Raw genomic sequence first — 27811 nt, 5'->3', positions numbered from 1 at the left:
ACAAGGGGACTCAGTGCTGAGTGCGGGAGCCCAAGGCAGTACTCAATCCATGGCCCTGAGATCTTGACCTAAGCCAGAATCAAGAGTTGGATGCCCAGGTGCACCATCCTTTATTAACTGCTTCATTAGATGTTGAGCTACTCATTTTCTAATCTTCTCTAATACAAACATTAAGTTTGTATCTTTTTCCTTTAGGTACTGGGAAAACTGTAGCCCACAAATTTTGATATATATTTCCACGATCATTCAGTTTTAAATATTTTCCACTTTCCATTAGTGCCTATCAACTTCCCTTTGCCCCTCCACACCTACCCTCTTCTTCCCTTCTCTACTCTGCTCTTGGGCCCACAGGCTGCCTATATAGACAGCAATGGGCTGCTGTGCCGTCTGTCTTCTGGTTGGGTTCTGCCAGTGGCGATTCCTGGCAGGAGATGAAAGAAGAGGAGAGCAGGGTCAGAATATATATTTCCTTGGTCTCTTCTCTGAGATTGCCTCAGGCTGATTATATCCCTTGAGAGGTCACGCTGGGTTAAAGGTGCTCTGCTCTACAAATAGGATTCTCTGTCCTTTGGGATTCCGTTAAGACCTCTCTCATCCCTTTGGACCTACAGGTTGTGACTATTCTGCTGTCGCAGTTCCCAGATCCTCCACTGTCCCTGGATTCCCACATATCCCTACCTACACCTTCAAAATGTGTTCCTTCATAAATCATTTGAATGACATCTGTTATCTGTTGGTACTCTGGAGGATACACCATTTTTATTTTGTCTTTGGTCCAAGAGTTATTTAGAAGTTTGTTTTTAATTTTCCAGGTATGTGAGTTTCTTTTTAAGTTATTCTTTTAAAATGATTCCTAATTTAACTGATGTATTCCGAGAACATGTTCTATATTATAATGAATCTTTGACATTCGTTGAGACTTGCTTGAGGTCAATTTTTATTTTGTTCCACTATGCTTGAATAGAATAAGTATTTTCTGTATCTTTACCACTTTTGCCTGAGAGAAGGGAGTTATATAATTGCATGTCAAATTTCTTCTCTAAACATTAATTTTTCTTTATATACCCCTGAGACCACGTTATTGGGTGCATACAGTTTTAGAATTATTTTATCTTTCTGGTTATTTGTTCTTTTCGTCATTATATAGTGACCCTATTTATCTCTATTGGTACCTTTTGCTTTAAAATCTAACTTGTCTGAAATTAATATAGACTATTCCAGCTCTCGTTTCCTTACTACTACCTCTGTATATCTTCTTTACCTTTCCCTTCAACCTTTATCCTTATGTTTTAGGTATATCTTATGTCAACAGTTGGATTTTTAAAAGCTATCTAATATAGTTATCTGGTTTTTAGACAAATATTGTCATTTATAATCAAAGTATAGTACACTTATCTAGGATTCAAGGGATTTGGATTCTAGGCTCTATCCTACCATTTTGTAACCTTAAACAACTCTCTCAAACTCCAAATCTCAGGAGAGTCATGATAAAATGCTAGTGTTGAATCAGATTATCTTGCCTATCCCTTCTAGCTCGTTTGCTCTGTCATTCCATTAAATTACAGTAACATGTTACGGATTGCTTTGAGACAGGGAGTCTTAAAACTAGACTGAAAATTAAAAATAAAATCCTAGTTTAATTTGGTGAAATAATTCAAATAGTAACTGATGTTTAGCTTTGGGATATTTGTTTTTTGTTATCAAAAATTTTAACTTTTCGGGGCACCTGGGTGGCTCATGCCTTTGGCTTGGGTCATGGTCTTGCGGTCCTGGGATCAAGCTCCACATCGGGTTCCCTGCTCAACGGGGAGACTGTTTCTCTCTCTTCTCCCTGCTCATGCTCTCTCTTGCTATCTCTTTCTCTCAAATAAATAAATAAATAATTTCTAAAATTTTTAATTTTTCATTATTCAATATATAATATTTTTGCAGTTTCTTTTCTGAGGATAGTCCATGTTTTTTTAATAAAACATTTTCTATAATCTGAAGAATGTATTTAAATATATTTTCTTATGATTCTAAAGATCTTTCATATTCATTAATAATTCAAAAAGGCTTTTCAAAATTGTATTATTAATTTCCCACCTCATTTTCTTTTAGATTGTCTTTTAATCTCCACAACATCTTTTCTAGAGTTGTGGATAGCATAATCTTGACCACTTTTTCACAAGATTAATTGAAAAATCACATCGCTATATCTGAATTCTAATACCTCAGAAATAAATCTACAGGTTTGAGTTGTAGCTGCAGTAATAACTGCATCTAGTTTTTATAGTCAGTGGTGTTATACCATTTTATTTGGAGCCCGATTTTGCATGGTTGGCTATAGTGACACAGCCTTTAGGATTAAGGCCTTTAGGAAGGAGAGGATAGGGCACCTGGGTGGTTCAGTCTGTTAAGTGTCTGCCTTCAGCTCAGGTCATGATTCCAGGGTCCTGGGATTGAGCCCTGTGTCAGGCTCTCTGCTCAGCAGGGAGTCTGCTTCTCCCTCTCCATTTGCCTCTCCACGCACCCCCCTCCCCGCTCATTCTCTCTCTCACTCTCTCTCTCAAATAAATAAAACCTTTAAAAAAAATAAAAATATTAAAGAAAAAAAATGAAGGTTTATTTATTTATTTTAGTGGGGGGAGTGGAAAGAGAGTGCAGGGAGGAGGGGCAGAGGGAGAGGGAGTCTTAGGCAGACTCCACGCTGAACATGGAGCCCAATGTGGGGCTCCATCTCATGACCCTGAGATCATGACTTGAGTTGAAATCAAGAGTCAGATGCTTACCCGTCTCAGCCATCCAGGCGCCCCATGGAGTATGCAACTCTTGATCCCAGAGTTGTGAGTTCAAGTCCCATATTGCCTGTAGAGATTACTTAAAAAAAAAAAAAAAGATTAAAAAAAAAATAATAAGGAAGGACAACCCTGTCAAAACCCCTCTCACCCTGAGAGCTTTTCCTGTATCCTCACTTAATAAAACTCACTTTACTCACTCTCAAAAAAAAAAAAAAAAAAAAAAAGTAAGGAAGAGGTCACATTGTTTCTTGTCCTTGTTTTCCTCTCCTTTTTTGCACTTCTGTGTCAGTGTGAGCCAAACAGCTTCCCAAATCCATGACTGGTCTTTAGGATTTCCCAACAAACCCAGAGAATTGCAGTAACCTGGAGGTAGTGGTAGGACCAATCTTCCTCATTTAATTGACAATACTCTTGATAGGGAGTCTGTTTTCTGATATCGTATCAATATCTTCAATCGCAAGATATCAATCATATATTCCTGAAGCTATAACCCTATAGTTATCTTGATTTGACTTGGTTATTTCTTAATTCACTCCAGTAGCACATTTACACACTCTTAGGTTGGGTCAGTTCTCCAGATGACTCCTCTCATCTTTTACTAGACCATTTTCCTATATAGATGCAAAATACGTGGGTGGGAGATTAGAACCTAAATTAAGTCTCCTTAATTTTATTCTCATAAATGAAGGGAGGGATCATCAAATTTGAGTGCACCTCTATAATTGTTTTAAAAGTATAAGTAATATACTAATATTATCTGTTTAAAAATAAAAGATAGGGGCACCTCGGTGGCTCTGCGGGTTGAGCCTCCCGCTCTTAATTTCAGCTCATGGGTCATGATCTCAGGGTCATGAGATCCAGCCCCACTCTCTCAGCTTTCAGGGCGGAGTCTGCTGGCTTCTCTCCCTCTTCCTTCCCCCAACTCACCCTCGCATCTGAGCTCTCTCTCTAAAATAAATAAATAAAATCTTAAAAACAAAAGGATAAAAAACACTCAAAGTCTCCTTTTGCCATCCCTTTTATTGCTCCCCTCTCTAGGGGTCACCAGTATCCTTTTGAGTACAACTTTCCAATGCTCTTTCTATACATCTATACGTATACTGTATATACAAATACACATTCTATTTTTACCCAAATGACACCTCCTCGTTTTATAGGTGAGAAAATTAAGTGAGACCTTGAGGGGAGACATGGGTTGACAAATTTACTGAAGGAAAGTGGACTGGACAATCATTTATTTAAAACTACTATATGTCAGACTCTGCGCCCAGTGCTTTATTGGCACGAAGGGTTCTGGTATTTGACTTCTGTTGGATGGGTCGTCGCACTCGGTTAGCTAGACAGAGGTTGGGGAGCAGGTGCAAAAGACGCTTCAGTGCGATGTTGTAGGATTTGTATTTTGATAGGAGCTGCAGGAAACCTAGCAGAAAGCTATGGAGCTGCAAAAAAAGAAGGAAAAACTGTCATCGGCGGTTGGATCTGTCAATAAAACTTGTGAAGTTGAAACGCAAAGAGCCGAGCCCGAAGCTTATTTCGGAAACCAGGAACAGATATCGCGTCTATGAGACTGGCCTTGGAGCTTGAAGAGGAAGGCACCAGAGGTTGTAAAGGATGCCGCCGGCACACAGCAACCACGCAGCCAACCACACCGGGAGAGCAGAGAGCGCTCCCGGACCGGCCTGGAAATGCGCCTGCGCCGATCGCCGCTGGGGGGTGGGGGGTGGGTGGGGGGCGGGAGGGGCGGAGCTTGGGGGCGGTCAATGAGCCTGCGCAAACCGCGCGGCGAGGTGGGGGAGGGCGGTCCGTGTGTGTCTGTGTTGTTGTTCGGCGGCAGCGGCGGCGGCGGTAAGATGGCTGCCCACGGGGGCTCCGCGGCGTCCTCGGCGCTGAAGGGGTTAATTCAGCAGTTCACCGCCATCACCGGTAAGAGACGCGGTTACCGGAAGGTGGAGAGTGGGGTCTGGAGCGGACGACCGTTCCGCCCCGGGCTTCCCCTTACCTTCATGCATTTCTCCCTCGGGCTTCACCCACAGCTCCCGTCCTCCCTTCTGAGGAAGAGGCGACGACGGCGTCGGGTCTCCGGGTTCAGGCGGGAGACAGCCCCCCCGCGCACCCCATACCTCGTTCTCGGTCTCCTTGCGGTGTGGAGGGAGACACCCCCACCCACCCCCAACGCCCCCCTTGTCAGCCAAGACCCGGGGAATGGGCCGATCTCATCCGCCCCCGCCGGCCCGGGGACCTGGGGGCGGGAGAGGTGGGGGGCCGCACCCGGGCCACCGCCCTCCTCCTCCTTCATCACCTTTTCTTCTCTGTGCAACCCTGGGGTGCAGTGCATCTCTCACCTCCTTTTTCCATTCTTCCTCGGCCAGGTCATTCTCCCCCAGTCCCTGGCCTGCCCTTCCCCTTTCTGGGCCCCTCAGAGCCATCGCCGTGGCCCTGGCGTGCTCGGGCCCTCCCGCCTTAACGGCGAGGCTGGTGGGTTCGGCAATGCCTTTACCGATTCTGGGGGATAGGCCGCTAGAAAGGGGGGTGCTGAGGAGTACCTTCAAGACAGAGGTTTTAAGAGAAGAATGAGGGGGAACCCCCCAACCTTAATAGGGAAGGCCTGGAGGAATCCTGGGTGGCGTTTCCCACCTCCCCATAATAAAATCATAAAGACTGGGACGATGGCGCCGGAGCCTCCTGCTGATAAAATAGGGATGGCGGCAGAAACTTCTCTGAGAGAAAGTCAGTTTTTGGGTGTCAGCATCCCCCAAACCCTCGGTTATTCTTTTCCTTTGGACCCCTGCGAAGGGCACACGCAGATCCTCTTACCGCCTGGAGGAAAGGCCCTAAGCCATTCTACGAATTCTCTATGCCTTGTTTCTCTCTGATGGTGCTGAACTTTTTTTGCATGAGTTATTAGAGGGCGGAGCAAATGATGAAGTTCTCTGTGGAGTGATTTGAGAGAAGAGTACTCCATGTGCCTGAGTGTAATTTTGCCGTTCTAGTTTGTCATTTTGGAAGGAGGTTAGAATGTTAGTTCCCTCTCTGAGCAGATCTGTACTTCATCTGGTTATTTGTTAGGTGCAGAGAAGGTTTCTACTGTTAATGTACCTAGAGTTTGACATATAATATCTGGTTAAGTAAAATTTTATATTGTTTTAACCAGACAGGTTGTATGCACGTTGCTGTTTTATAATTTAAAGCTAGTTTTATCTTTTGCTCTGAAATGACTACTAGACGTTTGATGCATTATCTAGCTGGTGGACATGAAATATCACGTCAAAACTGGTAAAGTAAAATTTGCAGTAAAATGGGGATGAGGAATGGAGTGATCAACTTTTCTTAATATTTTAAAACTTTTGTAATTGGACTATTAAAGATGTAGTGCATTTCCCAGTGTCTAAGCAGATCACTGTTACTGGGAAAATTAGGAAATTACTGTGTATATAAGTTAATATTGCAGCATTACCTTTTTATAGAAAAATCTTTGTAGTGAATCAGATATAGAATTTGTTATTATTAATCTTTAGATTTTTCTAGAGTTGGTTTAAGATGCCACCTATTTAATTTCAGTTTTTATGTTAATTACCACCACTTCAGGAACTCAGACTGTTTTTATGTTAAGGACCACCCCTTCAGGAACTCACTCACGTTATTTCTTCTAATTCAGCGTTTTTGTTAGATATGGACAAAACCCAAAGTGTGGTGAGATAAAATGGCTCACTTACTTGCTTTAATTCTGACTCTTTCTGCTAGCTTACATGGCTTGTTGCCTGGCTACAGGCCTTTCTATTCCTCAATCAGGTTGGAGACCCTTAGTAGACAATGGTATCTGCAAAAGGGAAGATACCTTAGATTGTTCTTAATGTATTATGAATTTCTATTAATAATTTTGGGGATTCTGGGGCTCCTGGCAGCCTCAGTCAGAAGAGCATGCAACTCCAATCTCAGGGTCGTGAGTTTGAGCCCCACATTGGATGTAGAGATTACTCAAATAAATTTAAAAAAGCTTAAAAAAATAATAACTTGGGGTTTTTTGTTTTTTATTTTTTAACAAGACAGTGATTAACTGTTAGAAACACATGATTAACCCCTTTAGTCTTTTTCACATATTTTAAAAAGTTTGGGGTTCTGTCCACATCTATTTTAAATTGTAGTTTTTATTTTTATTTTTATTTATTTTTTTTAAAGATTTTATTTATTTCTTCGACAGAGATAGAGACAGCCAGCAAGAGAGGGAACACAAGAAGGGGGAGTGGGAGAGGAAGAAGCAGGCTCATAGCGGAGGAGCCTGATGTGGGGCTCGATCCCATAACGCCAGGATCACGCCCTGAGCCGAAGGCAGACGCTTAACCGCTGTGCCACCCAGGCGCCCCTAAATTGTAGTTTTTATGATAAAAGGGTATTTGATATTTATTCATTGCTGGATGAATTAAATTGACCTTAAGAGCTTATGCTATGATTTCAAAAAGATTTTACTTATCTGGAAGCCCAGCATTCTGGTGAAAGCAATGCATTTTCAAAAATATGAGCCTTACCTTTTCTGTGACGTTTAAAAATAGAACAGAAAACTGAAAGAATTTTATGTCTTATTTCTCACTAAGTAGAACAGATCTCTCCATATCATGTATGAGTATGAAGTAATGCTCTGATTTTTTTTTCTTATTTATTTTTATTTGGGTATAGTTAACACAATATTGTATTAGCTTCAGGTGTAATGACTGATTTTTTAAAAGTTTTATTTAAGATTTTCATTTATTTGAGAGAGAGCGTGTGCATGCACAAAGACGAGCAGGGAGGAGGGGCAGAAGGAGAGAGAGAATCAGACTCCCCGAGGTGGGGCTCCATCCCACGACCCTGAGATCATGACCCGAGCCAAAGGCAGACATTTAACGGACCAGGCGCCCCTATTTTTATGTATTGATTTTTAAGGAGGCTCCATGCCTAATGTGGGGGGTTGAACTTGCGACCCTGAGATTAAGAGTCACATGCTGTACTGACAGACAGCCAGGCAAACCTGACTCTGATTTAAAAAAAAAAAACTTAAAAAAAATCACACACACAAAAACCATAACATGAAATGATTTTGAAAAAAGTAAAAACTAATCTCTCACAACAACAATATATTCTTTTTTAAGATTTTATTTATTTATTTGACAGAGCACAAGCAGGGGGAATGGCAGGCAGAGGGGGAAGGAGAAGCAGACTCCCCGCCAAGCAGGGAGCCCAATGCGGGGTTCTATCCCAGGACCCCAGAATCACCACCTGAGCCGAAGAGAGACGCCCAACTGACTGAGCCACCCAGGCACCCCTCACAGCAGCAATATTTATTTTACATATTATCTTCCAATTCTTATTTGCATACTTAAAAAATTTTTTTTTAAGACTTTATTTAATTGGTCAGAGAGATTGTGAGCACGAGCAGGGGGAGTGGCAGGCAGAGGGAGAAGCAGGCTCCCTGCCAAGCACGGAGCTGGATGTGGGTGGGACCTGATCCTGGGACCCTGGGATCATGACCTGAGCCGAAAGCAGACATTTAACCAACTGAGCCACCCAGGTGTCCTATACTTACTTTTATTTTTACTGTGTTTTTTCTTATTTTTACATTGTGGACCATAGTATACATAATTTAGAATTCTAAGATTTTCAGTTAATATTACATCTAAATATTTTTTCTTTGGTTAAACTCTGATAAGCAAGTAGCCAAGGGAAGTGTGACGGTCTTTGAAATACTCACATTGAGGGGCACCTGGGTGGCATAGTCGGTTGAGCATCTGCCTTCAGCTCAGGTCATGATCCTGTAGTCCCAGGATTGAGTCCCATTTTGGGTCCTCTGCCCGGTGGGGAGTCTGCTGCTCTCTCTGCCCCCACCCTGCTCGTACACTCTCTGTCTCAAATAAATTAAAAAAAAAAAAAGAAGAAGAAGTACATCGAGAAACTGTATACCTTTACCATTGATGATGTTAGAGTCATTTGAAGTTGCATAGAAAACCAGGCCTGTTACTTTATAGTCCACTACATTTTACAATATTTCTCAGTTTGATCTCCCTTGATATTCATCATACGTGGGTTTGAATGACTGTTGACTGCTATCAGTTCTTAAAACATGAGGAAAGAATGTGCTGCTGGATCTGAATGTAATTGCAAAAGGACAATTAAAATTTTTATTTAATCTCTACACCCAGTGTGGGGCTTGAACTCATGACCCCGAGATCAAGAGGTGCATGCTTCTCCAACTGAGCCAGGCAGGTACCCCCTAGAAGAACAATTTTTAAAGTTTTGAACCATGACAGTATCCCATTAACACCAACATGGGCTGACATCCAGCCACACATAGACAGAATGCACACATGTAATTAGAATAGTTTCATGGGATGAGGGATATATAGACACTATAGAATTGGTAAAAATTAACAGGCAATAGAAGGTGAGGACAAAATGTGAAGGAATAGAAAGTGGAGGCTGAGAAAAATACAAGAGTTTGTTACTGTAGAATTCCATAAAACTTTGTGCATAGTAGGCATACATGTACTTAATGAAATTATAGAATCTCAGTTATAGAAGAGACCTTAGTTTAATCTCTCTCTAAAATTGTTAAATGAATGCATATTTGTTACAGAAATTAGAAACTGTGGTGTGTGCAGTATTTGGGTTTGTGGCCAATTTCCATTCATATTCTTTTCTACAATACATTTCTGTTGGGTTAGTATTAAAATATGTTTAAGTTCTCTGTCAGGAAAGATGGTTGCAAGTGTTCTAGATATCATGAGAAAACTCTTTTGGAATTTTAAGAACTATTTCAGAAGGTGATGATGTTTGAGCAGAATTTAGAGAGGTAATAAATTTTGAGTTGTGAATGGAATCTTACTGATAAATTCAGTTATTGATAGAGTACTATGTGCCTGGCATGGTTCAGATCCTGGGGAATACTACTGTGAGAAAGACAAGTTTTCTGTGCTCAAAAAGCATAAAGGTTAATGGGAATACAGACACATAAATAGGTATTATAATACAATGGGAGAATGGTAAGTAGCTATTATGGGAGCACAAAAGACAGAGGTAAAGGAAGGTTTCCCAGAAGAAGTAATTTCTTAGCTAAAACTTAGAGGAGATGGAACTTAATTTAAAAGAAAGAAAGAAAGAACTTAGAGATGTTTGAACTTAATTTAAAAGAAAGAAAGAAAGAAAGAAAGAAGCCTTAGAGATGTTTCTGATAGGAGGAACATGTACAAAGGCCTGGAGGAGAGACGGACAGATACACACACATACCAAGACAAGAAAGGAGAGACAGTAGATTTAGGGAGTTGATGATAATTCCAAATGAATAGGGCATAGCTAGTGGGAGATGCAGTAAATTGAGCTGAAGAGGTAAGTGGGTGGGTGCCAGATTAGGAAGGGCTTTGTAACCCATGTTAAATCTTGGCAGTATTCTGAGTGTAGTGCGGAGTCAATGAAAAATTTAATTGGGGGAGTGACGTAACCAGATTTAGATTTTTTAGAAAGACCTACTTGGCTATAGTGGAGAAGAGGCAGGCATCGAGACTAGTAGAAAACTGTTGCTTTAATCCAAGAAAGACACTGGTGTCCTTATTGAAATAAGTTTGTGGCAGAGAAGTGGAAGATAAGGGAAGAAAGTTATGGGAAGAAGCCAGAGGAGTCAGAATGAAGCTTAGGATTCTGTTTTGGACATCTAGGTGTATAATGGTGCTATTCATGAAGGTTATGGAAGAGGGGAGAAGATGATTAGTTCAGTTTCAGATAAGTTGCTGCCTGTGAGACTTCCAAAGCGGACTGTTCAATAAGCAAATGACTGCGTCTAGAAAGAGGAGTGACATCTGAGGAGTTGTAGCAATGGCGGTTGAAGCTATAGATGTGAATAGCATCTTGCAGGGAGAGTGTACTGTGAGAAAACAGTAGGCCCCAGGACACAAAGCTGAAGGAACACTAATATCTGACACAGCGCAAAGAAGAAAGTACAGAGAAACCAAAGATTAGGAGGAAAACCAGGAGAATGTAATGGTACTTCCAACATCAGGAGTATGGCAGTAACTGAGATATTAGGTGTGCTCTTGAGGAAACCAGAAATCATTGAATATTCATAGATTTTTTTAAGAGGGCAGGAGGGGCAGTGGGAGAGGGTGAGAGAGAATCTTAAGCAGGCTCCACGGCCAGCACAGAGCCGGATGTTGGGCTGGATCTCACAACCCTGAGATCATGACCTGAGCCGAAATCAAGAGTTGGCCCAACGCTCAACTGACTGAGTGACCCAGGCGCACCTGGGGCTGAAAGATATCTTAAAAACCATCTTGACTCATTTCTGAGTTAACCAAATGAGAAGGAAAGTGACTTAGGGTTATATGTCTAGATCAGTGCTCTTCAAACCTTTTTGGAGGAAAGGACCTCTTTTTTTTTTTTTTTTAATTTCCAGTCCTCATGGACAAGTACTTTTATAATACAATAAAAACTAATTGCTTGAAAAATGAAATAAAAATAACAGAAAATATAAGCCCAAATTCTTTTTACAATTAAGGTATAATTTGCATGCAGTAAAATCTGCCCTTTTTAGTGTGTAGTTATGAATTTTGATAAAGGTGTTCAATTCTGTAACCACAGTGAAGTTGTAAAAACAGTTCTGTCATCCTCAGAAATTCTTCCTGCCCCTTTGTAGTCAATCCCTCCCTCCACCTATAGCCTAATCTTTTTGTCTATTGTTTTTCTTTTCCAGAATGTCATGTAAATGGAATCACAGTATGTAGCCTTTTGAGTATGGCTTCTTTCACTTAGCATACTACATTTGAGATTCATTCATATTGTTGTGGTATGAGTAGTTCCTTCCTTTTTATTGGTGAATAGTATGTCATTAAATGGATATACTACAATTTGTTTATCCATTCATTAAGTGAATGGATAATTGTGCTGTTTCCAGTTTGGGAGATTATAAATAAAGCTACTAAAAATATTAACATACAAATGTGTGAATGTAAATTTTCATTTAATTTGGATAAATACCTAGAGTGGGATAATTGGATTATATGATAGGTGTATAGCTTTAAGAAATTGCCAAATTGTTTTCCAAGGCCACAATTTGCATTCCCATCAGCAATATATGAGAGTTCAGTTGCCCATTTGGTATTTTTATTTTTTAAATTATTTTATTTTTTGTTCATTTGGTATTTTTAATTTTTTGTAGTCATTTTAGTAGGTGTGTAAAGGTATATTTTTGTGGTTTTAATTTGCATTTCCCTAGCGACTAATGATATTGGGCATTTTTTCATATGACAGTTTGCCATCCATAAATCTTTCAAGCCTGAACTTTTTTTTTTTAAAGATTTTATTTATTTATTTGACAGAGAGAGACAGCCAGTGAGAGAGGAAACACAGGCAGGGGGAGTGGGAGAGGAAGAAGCAGGCTCCTAGTGGAGGAGCCTGATATGGGACTCAATCCCAGAACGCTGGGATCACGCCCTGAGCCGATCCCTGAGCCGAAGGCAGACGCTTAACGACTGCGCCACCCAGGCGCCCCTCAAGTCTGAACTTTTAATTATTAGATTGCACAGACATAAAATTACTCTATCAAATTGTTATAAAAGTTTCTAAATACTTACACTGGAATTTTTTTATTATTATCATTTTTTAAGATTTTATTTATTTATTTGACAGAGAGAGGCAGCAAGAGAGGAAACACAAGCAGGGGGAGTGGGAGAGAAAGAAGCAGCATAGGAGCCCGATGCGGGGCTCGATCCCAGAACGCCGGGATCACACCCTGAGCCGAAGGCAGACGCCTAACAACTGAGCCACCCAGGCGCCCCTTAACTGGAATTTCTGCTTTAATCTTGTCATGGACTGGAGATAGCTGGTCTGAGGGACCACACACACTTTGGGTACCACTGGTCTTAGGTAATGGCAGAACAGGGTCTAGAATTCTGGTGTCTTTACTCCTAAGCCTATGCATTTTTCATCATATTACTACTACCCTCACTATAGTTTCCTTTTGTTGATCCAACAAAAATTAGCTTTGTTTATCTGTCCCCTACCTACCTCAATCATTTCGTATCTCTTGTACTTACTAAATTTAGTTTTCTGAGTATAACGTTTTGTGGGTGTTTTTTTTTTTTTTCAATGTTTTCAGTTCCTGAATGCTTAAAAATTTTACATCAGGATGGGAGACTGATGAAGTTAGCTTTCACCTTACTTCTTACAACTAGCACTCCTGTTTCCTAGGTGGACAGTCTAGCTTACTTTGTTATCATTTCTGGAGGAAAGGTAGAACTAAAAAGTAATCTCTTTGTGTCTTTATCATTTCTGTTCTCTATCCTTCTGGGATAATAAGGGTTTGTTGTATAGAGAGATTCTTTTCTCTTTTCTTTCTTTCTCTCTGACTGCTGTACTTTGGTTCCTTGAAAGTATTGGAGAGACTAATTTTTTTGGCACTTGAAACTGATGTAGAGAATAGGCATAAGGGACAACTATCATTTGGAAAATCTCTTGGTTCTTTCTTCCAGCTGTGGTGGAGATATGGACTGCATTACGGGTTTTGGGCTATTTCCTATTTCAAGTCATTAATGGAGAGAGTGTGAACTAAGAGGCAGCAGCAAAGAAATGGCCACTGGTAAATTGTATACCACAGGCTGGGTTAAGTAATGCACTTTGGTGCCATTAGCAGGCTTAAAACAGACGAAAGAAAAGATAAGGGGTAAATAAAAAGGGTGCATGTAGTGAGAAATAGTAAAGTGGAGCTCCTGCCAAAGATTATAGATTGAATTTTTGTGTGCCCCCCCCCCCCATTTCATATGTTGAGATCCTAAACCCTCAGTGTGGTGGTATCAGGAGGTGGGGTCCTTTGGGAGGAGATTAGGTCATGAGGATGGAGCTCTCATGAGTGGGACTAGTGTCCTTAAAAAAGAGACCCCAGGGAACACTCTCGCCCCTTCTGTAGGACACAGTGAGAAGACAGCTGTGTTTGTTCTTTTTTTTTTTTTTTTTAAATATACTTAAAAAAAAGCTTTTTATTTTCTTAAGTAATCTTTACACCCAGTGTAGGGCTCAAACTCACAACCCCTCGATCAAGAGTCACATGCTCTAATGTCTGAGCCAGCAAGGTGCCCCAAGACAGCTGTCTTTGAACCAGGAAGCAGGCCTGTACTACATACCAAATCTGTTGGAGCCTTGATCTTGGGCTTCTCAGGCTCCAGACTGTGAGAAATAAGTGTTTGTTGTTTTAGCCACCCAGTCCTGGGTTTTTTGTTAGAGCAGCCTGAGCACACTAAGATGCAGGGTTAGATTAAGCTATCCTGTTGCTGCCTGTAATATTAAGACCTCAAAATAAGCCCATTTAAACAAGCGTACAGATAGTTTAAATCTGCAAACTTGTGTTATTAGTCCCTCCCCTTTAAAAAAAGATATGTTTTTTATTCTGAATATAATAAGGTAGAAGTTCAAAATTTTTATAGCTGACCCATCAAAAATAGTTATCACCTCTGAATATAAAGATAAAACTTGCAACTTGATTAAACTTGTTGATCGCTATTCCTTTCCCCTGTATCATTTAGTTCTCCATACTTATTCTCTGCCTTCTCAGTTAACCTTCCCTTCTTCCTATTCCTCTTTAGTTCATGGGGAGCGTTACTGGCATTTTGGCTCGGACAGTTTTTTGTTGTGTAGGACTGTTCTATCCGTTTCAGAAGATTTAGCACTTGTATTTATTTCCTGTGGCTGCTGTAACAAATTACCACAAGCTTTATGGCTTAACACACATTTATTCTCTCACAGTTCTGGAGGTCGTAAGTCTGAAATGAAGGTGTGAGCAGTCTTTGGGGGAGGGGAGGTGTTTTTCAATGACCTGTAGCATCCCTGGTTTCTCTCCACTAAACGCCAGTAGTGCTCCCTCAGCCCCCAGTCATGAAACACCAAAGATGGTCTCTCACATTACTAAATGCTCTACTACTTCCCAACATTAAGAACTGCTGGAACCTTTAATTATCTCTCCCTTGTCTTCTGTTTCTAAAATGATGCACTAAGTGATACAAGCGATACATTAAGAATGGTTATACAAGCAAGATGACTCAGATAATTTGGCTTTATTTAAGAAGGTGAATGGTGTACTTTGTTTCTTGGGCCCCTCTCTAATACTACCTTCTTCAGTCTTGCCAGGGTTTAGCATGTGCTTTCTTTTAAAAAAAATATTCATAGGTAGAGGCCTCTTTATTTATTTTATTTTATTTTATTTTATTTTATTTTATTTTATTTTATTTAAAGATTTTATTTATTTATACGACAGAGAGGAGAGACGCCCCGAGCCAAAGGCAGACGCCCAACGACTGCACCACCCAGGCGCCCCGAGGCCTCTTTATTTTTGAATGCTCTTACAGGTCACTGACAAGCGCCAGTGATGCACGTTATCCTGTCATATTGTCAACAGAGATATGATAGGGCTGTCTCTGGATATGCTGCCTTCAGCTTAGATTCTAGTGTTAAATAGTTAAGTAAGGATTATAAATAAGATGGCAGTTCTGGGCCTCAAGTGTTGATACCATCTGCCCCCAAAATATCACAGTTATTATTTCCCTTATTATAGCTTTATTTTTGTGTCTTAAAGTCATTCCCTGTAGAATCCCTTTTAATAAATTCTATTTCAATCTATAGTTCAATAAACCTATGGACCTAGGAAATTTTGGAATACTTACCTATACTTTAATTAAGTTTTCTACTGCCACTATAACACCTTCTGATGCTTCTCAATCATACTGGAATGCTGCTTAGTTACAGGTTTCTTTAAAGCAGATCTCTTTTGGTATTGTTTTATTCTGTATAGCATTCATTTTTTTCCTAGTGATATTTCTTATTATATTTCTGCTTTAAAAAAAAATAAGTATTTAACGTGAGTGAAGCACATGTTCATAGCATCAGATGAGTGAGGGAAAGAAAACTGAGATGTCTTACTCCGCCTGCCTATTTGCCAATAAGGAGCTGTGCCAAATCCTTTAATGTAAATTTTCTTAATCTACACAGGCACTTCATAGAGTTGGTAATATCCCCATTTTATAACTGAAGAAACTGAGAGCTAGAGAACTTAGTAACTAGATCAAAGTCACACAACTTGACTAGGAGTCAAATTCAGGTTTATTTGAGTAGTATCCATGCTCTTAATATCTATACTATACTCCCTGAGAACGAAGGGAACATGAAGAATGTTTTTTTCTTCCTTACAGTGTATAGGACTGGCCAGAGGAAAAATTTGATATCTTCATTCCAACTGTTTGGTGTCTCTATCCTCAGGTACCCAGTATCTTTTTCATGCTCTAAGGTACCTCCCACCTCAATGCAGCACTTCTTGTAGGCCTTCCTTAGGTTTCCTGCAAAAGGCACCTGGGTGCTAAATCTACTTATATCTCTTTTTTTCCTGACCCACCTCCCTTAATCTCGTATTTTCACCCTCAGTTTATGGGGTTTTAGAGTGTAGCTCTACATCTAATGAAGAAATTAATAAAAGATTAACTGGGTGGCTCAGTTGGTTAGGCTTCCGACTCCTGATTTCGGCTCAGGTGGTGATCTCAGGGTTGTCAGATCAAGCCCTGCTTCCCGCTCTGCGCTCAGTGCGGAGTCTGCTTAAGACTCTTTCCCCATCTCCCTTTGCCTGCCACCTCTAAAAAAATAAAGAAATAAAATAAAAATAAAAAAAGCTTGTTTGTTTACCTAAATCTCGTCAGTGGTTGCATTTTAGGCAGCATAATAAAGTGAAAAAAATGTAGGCAGTTAGGAAAGGCCTTTTAGTATAGGCAGAACATATTGTTGACAGGCGAGCTTGCCTGAGGATTGGTTTTACAAGTTCCTGATTTTCATACCATCTTTTATTTTACTTCAGACCCCACAGATTTTCTGAAGAGTTCCCAGTCAGTTGTGTTGGAGTTCTGATAGTTGGAGGGTGGTAGAGAGGATGACAACACCTATTTGGATGCAGTGGTCATTTTTAAGTTGAATTTCCTTGTGAACACGTTTCAGAAGGAGTGAAAGCAGCCAGCATTGGTTGCTATTATGGCAGAGGGAGTTTCACTCCCCCACCAACATATTCTTTGTGCTTTTTTATGGTGCTTTAGTGCAGTGTGAGCACCTAGAAAGACAAGAGCCAAAAATGATACGAACTCTGCGATTTAATTCTCTGAGAAGGAAAAGATTAGTGGATGCCTTGTGAAGCTGGTTTTAGCATTCTTTATGAGGCAAATGCAGCAGTTCATACATCTCTCTGCTAGAACAAGCAGCCAGAGTGGTCTACCTATGGGAACCTTTTAACTTTCAGAAGTTGCTGTGTAGATAAGTAAATTAAAATGGAATACAATAGACATTGACCTCTTAGCATTTAAGAAGTATAATGGAAAAGTATTAGGAAGGCACTAAAACAAAGCCTCAGGTTTTATGACAACTAGTATGGAAACACATGAATCTCAAAATTGTTCATCACATTTGTGCTGGTTTTGCCCCGAGATTACCTAAGGTTGGCTCTTTGGATATTTGAGCTCCTCATTCCCCTCAAAAAGTTGCATATGTCTGTGTTTTGAAATTTCTTTTTTTTAAAGATTTATTTATTTTAGAGTGTGAGTGTATGTGGGGGAGGGGTAAAGGGAGAGGCAGGGAGAATCTCAAGCAGGCTCCCCACTGAGTGTGGAGGCCAGTGCAACTGAGGGCTCAGTCTCATGACCCTGAGATCATGACCTGAGCTGAAAACAAGAGTCGGATGCCCAACTGACTGAGCCATGCAGGCGCCCTGAAATTTCATTTTAAAAGTTTTACTAATGGTGAGAATGGTGTTTACTAATGGTGAGGATGTAAATTTGTACATACTAGAACTTGAGAACTTGATTGAGAGCTTGGGAGAGATAACTGGTATGAGAAATGAGAACTGGGCAAGTTCAGTGAATTTTTGAAGTTTGTAAGATGGAAAAGCTGGCACAGACAAGGATAGAGATTGAGACTTCATGGAAAAGTATACATCTATTCCTATATCTACTTCAAGGGGAGGAGGGGAGGAGGAAGGTCTAAAACTTAACAGAATAGTGGGTATTTAGTGTGTTGTCAAGAAAAATGAGGGGACTGATTTGATATAACTATCCATATTATGCAAAGGCATGGCATTCTGAACTAACACCAAGGAATCTGCGTAGGTTACGAAGACCTGTGTGGCTGGAGGGGATGGTATAGGGATGAGATGAGAGGAGAGGGGTATCATTTGGAAGCAGTAAATAAGGGTCAGATCTTATTGGCAGCTTAAGAGAGATGAAGACTTCCAGTCAGCAAAGCACAACTATTGATACAGAGGAGACAATCAAATTTACATTATTTAGCAGTGTAGAAGGTCTATCAAAGGGAGCATGACCAAGAGCCTAGAGAATGCAGTAGTTCATGTAAGAGGTAAAGGCTTGAACGAAGACTATAGCAGTGGACTTGGAGCGAAAAGGATGGGTTGGAGTGGTTTCAATTAGATGGAAACTGTAGGAGTTGTTGGTTGACTGATGGGATGTTTGAGGTTGAAGGAGAGAGAAGGGTTGGAAGTTTCTTAAATTTGAGTAATACATGAAGCCTTTTTGAAGGAAAAAGTCTCCCTGGGCCTCTGTAAGTAAAATGACCATCTGTATACCCAGATATACAGCAGACTCCAAATGAGAGGCAATTCTCTGTGCCCAATTCCCAAAAAAGATTTCTCACTAACATAAATATGCAAATTTGTAGGAACTTAAGTCAAATGACCAGATGCTTTTTTGTAATTTTTTAAATTGATTTAACATTACATCCTAATATTATGTAATTATGGTTTTCCCACTTGTGTTTCATGAAATAATTTTTTTCAAATATTTTTTTTTTTTTTTTTAAGTAAACTACTCACATGGGGCTCAAACTCACAACCCTGAGATGAAGAGTCATATGCTCTACCTACTGAGCCAGCCAGGCACACCTCATGAAATAATTCTGTTCAGTTTTTTCCACTGGCATCGTAGATAGATGTCTTTGTCAGCTTTCTGACAAAGCAGTATCTGCTCCGTCATCTGCCAGTTTTTTGGAGCATGTGATTTTCGCTTTAGATAGTTTGAGATAGAGCACTTTTAAAATTTGTATGTGATGCTCTCAGTGGAAATTTAATCTTAAGAACATGAATAGATCTTAAGTACCCACTTGCTGTTTGTGCTTTCCACGGTGTAACCATATTGCTTTATAAATGAAAGTTAAAGCATAAACATATGCACACAGTATAAAATTCAAAGGATATGGAAGTGGTGTTTTGGCTGAAGCCTGACCTTTTTTCCCTGGTATGTCAGCTGGTGAACTGAAGTACTGTGAGATAGCTCTAAGTCAGTTTATTAGACATTGATCATATGCAAGCAAGCACAGTGGTAGGTGCTGGGTATACCAAGACAAAAGCCAGTCCCTGTGTTCAAGAAGCTTCTCCTCTTTCCTTGGAGCCAAAAAGTAAACCAACATTTACTACTTAGTAGTATACTCATGTATATAATAGAAGAGTATCATAGGGATGGGAGTGGGGAGGTGGTGTAGAGAATGCTTAGCACACAAATGGACAGAGTAACACTTAGGGTGGTTCTTGAGCATGCATGAAGTAGATGAAGGGGAGATGAGGAGGGTAAGGACATTCCAAGCATGTAATTCAGTATGAATTCTGTAGGATGGGGAAGAGGAGAGGGAAAACCAGAGAGATGAGCTGAGGCCTGATCACAAAGGACTTTCCAGATCATAAAGATTTTGGAATTTATATTGTATACTGTGGTGTCAGAGAGCCATTAAAAAGGTTTGGTTTTGTTTTGTTTTAGCCACTAAAGAGTTTTAAGTGGATGTGTGTGTGTATGAGAGAGAGAATGAGAATCAGACTTGTATTTTAGAGTATAACCGCAGCAGCAAGGTGGAAGATAGAATGGTGATCAGTTAGGAGTCTCTTGTAGTAATCCAGGTAAGAAGTATTGTGGGCTTCATTTAAAGCCTTGGAACTAGTAGTAAAGGGATGCCTGGGTGGCTCAGTCAGTTAAGTGTCTGCCTTCGGCTCAGGTCATGAGCCCAGGGTCCTGGGATTGAGCCCTGCATCAGGCTCCTTACCCAGTGGGGAGCCTGCTTCTTCCCCTGCTTGTGCGCGCGCGCTCTCTCTCTCTCTCTCTAGCAAATAAATAAATAAAATCTTTAAGAAGAAAAGAACTAATGGTAGAAAAGAGAAAACAAATGAAAGATGTTAAGAGGAGGATCAGCACTTCCATTTCTGGCAGTAGGTGTAAACTAGAGAGAGATCATGAATAACCCTCTTGCTGAGAAAAATCCTAAATGAAATGTGTATTAAAAAATATGTTTTTTTCAAAATACATCATTGGGCGGGTGAGAAAGTAAGGAATACTTTGAGGCTAAAAATGAAATTGGGAATGTGGATGTTAGCTAGATTTAAAGGAAGCCTTTACCCTGGTGGAATCTGCCCAAATTGAGTGGCTTTAAACTTCTCTTTTGATAGCCTCATAGGGCCCAGGAAATGGGAAGCAATGCCTGTGGTCTCCCTAAGGAGAAGAGTCTGATAGGAGACCCTTTCCCCTCATGAAGCTGAGACTTTGTTTCAACCTTGGCATTTGGAGAGTGGCAGGAGATATGTCACTGAGAATTTATAACAAGGGTCTTTATAGGGTCACATTTTCCATGAGGTCTTACATAACTTAAGTATATATTTAAAGTGCTCTTTGTTGGGGCACCTGGGTGGCTCAGTCGGTTAAGCATCTGCTTTTCAGCTCAGGTCATGATCTCCAGGTCCTGGGATCGAGCCCTGCATCAGGCTTCCTGCTTAGCAGGGAGTCTGCTTCTCTCTCTCTCTTCCTCTGCCCCCCACCCCCACTGCTTATTCTCTCTCTTTCAAATAAATAAATAAAATCTTTAAAAAAAATAATAAAATGGTCTTTGGTAGTGTCCACAGGTGCCTTACAAAATTTATCAAATCAAATCCTCTTAGGAGGAATGTCCCTTCAACCCTTGCTTCAAAAATCTACAGAATTAAAAATGCAAGGCACATGAGATCACAGGAAAAAAAATCACAGAATGCGCAAAAATGCACATGAACAAGAGCCAGCAGAAACCCCCACAGACTGCAGAAAGTTTGTCTTAGTAATTCCAATAAATTTGATCAGTATGTTTGAAGAAATGAAAAGTTTGAAATATGAGTATAAAGGAAGGGTCTCTGAAACATGAACAGGCATCTTAGGAAAAAAACAAAAACAGAACTTCTAGTTATAAAAAATTAACTGAAATGAAAAACTCAGTGAAGAGATTAAGAAACAACAATAACCACAACTACGAAAAGAACAGGCTGGCACAGCATAGAGTGAAGAGTTCTAACATATATCTAATTAGAGTTCCAGAAAGAAAGAAGTGTGACTGGAGGAGTATCGTAATTGTTAAATAGAAATAGCTGCAAATTTTTTGGAATTGATAAAAGATAACAGTCCTTACATGGTGGAAGTGCGGTGAATCCCAAGGAAATAAGTAAAATCAGCCATGACAAATTAGTGTGAAACTGCAGAAGACCAAAGAGAAAATCTTAAAAACAACTAAAGAGGAACAACAGATTGCTATAAAAAGGATTTTCTCTGGTCCAACAACTGATTTCCCAGCAGCAACAACAGAAGCCAGAGGACATTGGAATGCTGTCTTTACTATACTGAGAGAAAATGGCTGTCAGCCTGAAAATAGAATATCCCGTAAAACTGTCTTTCGGGAATGACAACAAAATAAAGACATTTTCAAACCAAACGCACGTGTGCGCGCGGACACACACACACACACCCACCCTTTAGAAGGAAATTATAAGGTACATGATTCTGGTAGAAGGAAAGTCATCCCAGATGGAAAACCTGCAATGTGTTTTAAATGGTCACAAAATGTTCAATCAAATAGATTCTACAATTTAGATTCTAGTACTATTGGACATTTATGCTTCTGATTTTCCAATATTCACTGAAACTATGCTGGACATGTATATGGACATTTATGCTTGTAGTATTTGATATGGAATATATAAAGGAGTAAATCTTTTGGGGCGTCTGGGTGGCTCAGTCTAGGCATCTGACTCTTGGTTTCAGCTCGGGTCATGATCTCATGGGTCGTGTTACAAGCCCTGTGTGGGGCTTTGTGTTCAGCATGGAGTCTGCTTGAAGATTCTCTCCCTCTTCCCCATGCCCCACTCCTGCGTGCGTGCATGTGCCCTCGCTCAAATAAATCTTTAAAAAAAAAGTCCTTTTTTGAGTAGAAACCCAAATTATTGGGTCAAAAAGGAAGGAGTACTTTTTGATACATGTTGTAAAATTGGCTTTACCAATTTACATTGCATCTAACAGACTATTCTGGCTTTACAAATGAATAAATGTGTGTAGGGTCAGTTTTAAATGTTGAAGATTGACTTTTTTTTTTAGAGAGAGAGAAAGAGAGAGTGGGGGTGGGTGGTTGGGGGGGCAGAGGGAGAGTGAGAGAGAGAATCTTAAACAGGCTCCACGCCGATGGTTGAGTTGGTGAAGGGCTCGATCTCATGACCCTGAGATAATGACCTGAGCCAAAATCAAGAGTCGGAAGCTTAAGTGACTGAGCCACCCAGGTGCCCTGAAGACTGACATTTCTTCCCATTTTGACTTGGTTATAGTTTTGACAAAATGTCTCATCTCACTTCTCTTGCTGTGTTATTAAAAAATGCTTTCTTTTTAATGGAAACGCTAACTGAAATGCATTTTTTAAAAAAAGATTTTATTTGTTTGACGGAGAGAGAGAGAAAGAGAGAGAGGGCATACAAGCAGGGGGAGTGGGAGAGGAAGAAGCAGGCTCCCAGCATAGGAGCCTGATGTGGGGCTCAATCCCAGAACGCCGGGATCATGCCCTGAGCCGAAGGCAGATGCTTAATGACTGAGCCACCCAGGCACCCCTGAAATGCATTTTTTCTAACAAAATATTTCTAACTTTCTAGAATGTAGTCTTTCATTTTTCGTTATCATTTTTTCAGTCTTTAACAAATATATACTTGGTCCATTTAAAGACATGCTTTATTTAGTTTGATTTTATTATGATGGAAGACCACTATTTTAATGCTGGTAGTTCCTTTTCTAGCTTTGTGTATTTACTAATCAGCTAACATTGTAAAAGTAAACAGACAGGTTTTTTAAAGAGAAGTTATTCATCCTAAAAGGGAAAAGGTACTATTAATATGCTTGGGAATTCTGTATTTTAATATAAACCATTAGTAAAAAGGTGTCTTTTTTTTTTAACTTTTTCCCTGTCTTTTTGCCATTTCAGGTGCAAGTGAAAGTGTAGGGAAGCATATGCTCGAAGCCTGCAACAATAATCTGGAGATGGCAGTCACTATGTTTTTGGATGGTGGAGGAATTGCTGAAGAGCCCAGTACCAGTTCAGCAAGTGTCTCCACAGTCAGACCACACACAGAGTATGAATTTATTATTTATTGTTAGGAGCTACCCCTTTCTTGAATTGAGCAGTTGCATTTTTATCTGGTTAATTCTCTGGTTTTGAAAAACTTAAAAGTTGAAAACATCTGAAAAAGTGTCACGTGTACATTTTTATACTTAATATATCTTAAATTCTCTAGAGCACTGTCATGTCTGTTATTTAATCTTCAAAAGAACCCTCCGGGATGACATTATCATCTCCATTTTACAGATGAGAAAGCAAAGGTATAGCCATTTTCCTTAGCTACACAGTAATTACATAGCAGATACAGCAATAAAGCCCAATAAAGCTCAGATTTCCCAATTCTAAATTTTCTTACATTGTCTAGGAGAGTTTTAAGTTGCCACAAAAATTTTTGGAAAAATCTGGTCCTTTAAACCTTAATGATAGTTACATGTGCTTAATCATTGGAAGCGCCTTTAGCATATAGAACTGCGTACTCTGTAGAGAATGATAATAAATGGTGAACAGATTAGGTGTTTTTGCCCTTTACATTTGATACCAATGAGAATTTGAAATGAATACCTTATGGGCAAAATTCCAAGTCTTTGGAAAATATTAGAGATGAATGCTACTCAAAGGAAAACCATTGATTTTTGAAACAAAATTCAACAGATCCTTAAATAAGACTTTAATGCATACAGCCCTTTATAACTCTCAGTGTTTATAACATGAAATACTAAATAAGGGGAATTCCCTGTTTAAGGGAATAGACTAAAGACATGGTTATTATTTTTAAATTAGGGATGGATTTAAAAAGCCAAATAACATTCAAGACATAGTTGCCTATTTTGTTGATCTCGTTCCAGATTCTAAGGTACTAATTGTTTCCACATGAAGAGTGAACTTTAGAGATCATTATTAATACTTCATAAAGTTTTTTCCTGTCAGTGTTGGCTGCGTATTTCAGATGTTGGTATCCCATCCCCCCAACGTAGCTCAAATTTTTCATGGAAATCAATATGAAATCATGGTTTAGTTTACAAAAACTTGAATAACAGGTATTCATGGCTGATTTGGGGAAACACAATGGTTCTCACTGTATAAAACATGTTTTTAAAATTGTGTTTAAAAACAGTTTTGTTGTGGGGTGCCTGGCTGGCTCCGTCAGTAGAGCATGCAACTCTTGATCTCTGGGTTGTGAGTTCAAGCCCCAAATTGGGTGTGGAGCCTACTTTAAAAAAGTTATGATTTTGATAGATGAATGTCTTTTTCTACTGAATTACATTATATTTTACAATTTGACGTGGATTATTTGTATTATGAATTGATTAACATTTTATAATGTCTCCTAATTCCTAAACTATAATTTTCACTCTTTACGGTTCACTTTTTTCTGGTCCATTCTTTCTTTGTTTTTTTTTTTTTTTTTTTTTTTTTTTTTTTTTTTTTTTTTTTAAAGATTTTATTTATTTATTTCACAGAGATAGAGACAGCCAGCGAGAGAGGGAACACAAGCAGGGGGAGTGGGAGAGGAAGAAGCAGGCTCATAGCAGAGGAGCCTGATGTGGGGCTCGATCCGGTAACGCTGGGATCACGCCCTGAGCCGAAGGCAGGCGCTTAACCGCTGTGCCACCCAGGCGCCCTTTCTGGTCCATTCTTTCATTTTGTTGGGTAGCTAGCAATTTTGGAACAGATACCCTCAAATATGTAGTAATCAAGATTTTCTGTATAGGGACTGCTACTTAATTCAAACCCCTAATTGATGTATCTCATCAGATTAAGGTTTGTTTTCTGAGTAATTAAATTGTCTTAGATTTAGATAATTATATATATACTATAAAATCAGGTATAGCAATAATGGAAAGATTTATTTAGGTAAAAGATGTCTTCTAAATTCTTAGTTTTCTTAAGAAAATGGACTATTTCTTTTTGATGAAAAAGGATTAATAGAGCTTCCTCTTATAGATGCATTGTCTCCTCCTTCAGATTGTTGAAATTTTGTGTGTGAGCAGTGACTGATGTACTTAACTTAATTTTGAATTACCTTTTATTCTCAATCTTTTGGCTTATTGTAGATTTCTTTGTCGAACTAGTTCTTTGATTATAGGATGTTTTTGTTGACAAATGAGTATTCATACTTCATAAAGTATGTTTTGAAGTTCCACCTATTAGATATCAAAAATAGGGCCTTAAGATCAGTTATTAGTATTAGAAACACCTGAATTGAAAACATTAGGCCTAACTTAAATGAACACTGTAAGCAGGACGGTAATAAATTTGGAACGTATTCTTCGTTGCTATGAACATTAATCAGCAGTGATTAATATTTGAGTTAAAACTATAAACTTACATTCAAAGGAACATACACCATTTTTACAGTATTTCTAAATGAGTATTTTTTACTGGTGGAGATGGGTTATTAATAAGTCCTCTGGAAGTAAATTTTGAAGAGTTTATAGGCTTTTAAAAGATGAGTAATTACTTTTTCTGTTCTGTATATATTGGAGTTTATTCAATAAATAATCCAAGGTAATACCTGTGTTAACTATCTTCATCACTAGCATAAAATTTACTGCTTGTTTATTTAAACTTATTTTAATATATGTGATTTAATTATCTATTGTTTGATGTAGTAGTAATGTAATACTGCTTTTATTATGCCTATATTTTTCCTTTTTTTGTCTGATTTTTTTTGTTTTTTGTAATCTCCCCCACCCCTTTCTTTTCCCTGTAAAGAATCTAGGGTAGGGAACTTGAGAGGAAAGGGGAAGTATTTTTTCTTTTTCTGTTTGTTCTCTTTCTTTATAAATCATTTTAGCTATCTACGCCAGGTACTTTTATTCCAGTTGACCTCTGTATGGAAACCATGTAGTAATTTTTTAACACCATGGTTCCTAAAAGTCATAAGTTTGGTGTTCATGTAACTGGTTAATTCGGATGCATTCACAATAGTTATGGGGAGAACATGTAGCAAAAAAACAGTTTTCCTTTTGATATTTTCCTACTTCTTTTAATAGAGAAGAAGTTCGTGCCCCAATTCCTCAAAAACAGGAAATACTGGTGGAACCAGAACCTTTGTTTGGTGGTAAGTTCATCTTTTTTCCTTCGGTTTATTGGACTCTGTTGTTATCTTTAGGGTTTTAATGAAGTTATCAAAAGATGTGAAGGCTTGCTCAGAGATTATTACTTTAAGTGTAGAGTCCATTCTTATCTTGTAATTCTGTACTTCCTTCAGGAAAATTGCACAGTTGCTTCTTTCCAAGCAGAGAACCAGATTAAAATACTGGTATTTGTTGTAGAAGGCCAAAGGAAGGAAAATTCGCAAAAAGAAATACTGCCTTGTAATGGAAACGAATCATTATTAGATAAAAGACCCCAATTATTTTTTATTTTGGGGGGCACTTACTTGACTGCCATATCCTTACTGTCTTGATATGCCTTGCTTTACTCTTTCTAAATTTCCAGAAGCACTGTTCCTATTTTGAACAAAGGAGAAAGTAATACCTGATCCATGCAAAAATTGTGGTATCAGTCTGGGTGCATAGACAGACAGTAGAAAACGGAACATTTAATTAGATTTAAAGAAAACTTACAATTTTAGTTTAATAAGCACTTATTTACCTTTTACAAGCTAAATATTTTAGGCATTAATAGGCATATTAAAAGATAGAAAATAAAGTTATAACCTGGGTGGGCAAAGTCATAGAAATGTATATTGTACATATTGAGACCAGTAATGCAGAGAATTAAAAAGTTTTGTAGGTGAACTTGAATAAAGGAGAAGAAATAAATTACAAGAAAAGGATGAAGAAAATGATATAAATGCTACGTTTTAATTTGAAAAAGCACCGTAATTGAGAAGTTTTTTTTTTAAGATCAGTTTTTCACTTGGCAGCTTTGGAATTTACTGTAGTGAGAAATACCAGAATATGCTGTCGAGATTCAGAAATAAAAATGGGAGGAAGAAAACTGTAAGAACTGAATATTGAAGTAAAATATAGGCTTTCTGGACTTTGATTCAGCTAGTCATTGTGCTGTTAATATACCAGAAGTAATAAAGCATTGTTCATCATTTTTTTTCATATAAATGTTATGGATGGATTTTGGAATTGAGGGGTGATGCCCTTGGAAGCTTTATCTTTTCTTTATTGCAAGGAATAAGGCAGGATTTCTGAGTGGGATAGACTACAGGAAATAAATCCTGTACTATTTTACTGTTGTCAAGAGGCAAAGAGTTCCCATTTGAAACCCCTTTCCTCCTTGTACCTCTGGTTTAATAGACATTGAAGAGGGGGATGGGAATGACTATAGAGTTAGGAAGTCAGTCCTAACTTTCTAATTATTAGATCTTATTATTATTTGATAAAGGTCTTTGGAGAACTGTTTTCTTCTTAGGACAGTATTGATTTAAAGTGTGATTCTCAGAGTGTGGTCCGGGGGGGTCTGTAAAATGAAAACTATTTTCATAATAATTTTCGTAAGAAGTTATTTGCCTTTTTAACATTGTTGACATTTGGACTGATGGTTCAAAGGCAATGATAGATCAGACTGCTGCATCTTAATTGAGTCAGGGCAATGGCACCGAAGTGTAAATTCTTCACTGCCATACACTCACAGTTTTTTAAAAATAA

The 27811-nt window shown here is 39.0% G+C and overlaps 1 protein-coding gene and 1 long non-coding RNA gene across 3 annotated transcripts in view; one reads left to right on the top strand and one right to left on the bottom strand.

Moving 5' to 3' along the window:
• Window positions 1–4000: 4000 nt before the first annotated feature.
• Window positions 4001–5796, bottom strand: LOC103678935. Its single transcript, XR_005832199.1, has 2 exons — window positions 5595–5796; window positions 4001–4219 (listed from the first exon to the last, which is right to left on the bottom strand). It is a non-coding gene; the product is annotated as an uncharacterized LOC103678935 (long non-coding RNA).
• Window positions 4507–27811, top strand: part of UBXN7 (UBX domain protein 7) — a 59227-nt gene continuing 35922 nt past the window's right edge. Inside the window, exons 1-3 of one of the 2 annotated variants that reach the window (XM_040621389.1) lie at window positions 4507–4703; window positions 23067–23214; window positions 26198–26265. In XM_040621389.1, the coding sequence (XP_040477323.1) occupies window positions 4541–4703; window positions 23067–23214; window positions 26198–26265 (379 nt within the window). In that variant the 5' untranslated portion in view covers window positions 4507–4540. Of the gene's footprint in view, window positions 4704–15058; window positions 16041–23066; window positions 23215–26197; window positions 26266–27811 lie in introns of those variants that run through there. The other variant, XM_040621390.1, reaches the window with a different exon arrangement.

This window comes from Ursus maritimus, unplaced genomic scaffold (genome assembly GCF_017311325.1).
Source record: "Ursus maritimus isolate PB19 unplaced genomic scaffold, ASM1731132v1 scaffold_4, whole genome shotgun sequence".
NCBI lineage: Eukaryota > Metazoa > Chordata > Mammalia > Carnivora > Ursidae > Ursus > Ursus maritimus.
The sequence above is the reverse complement of the archived record's forward strand: the minus strand, read 5'-3'. Positions and strand labels throughout refer to the sequence as shown.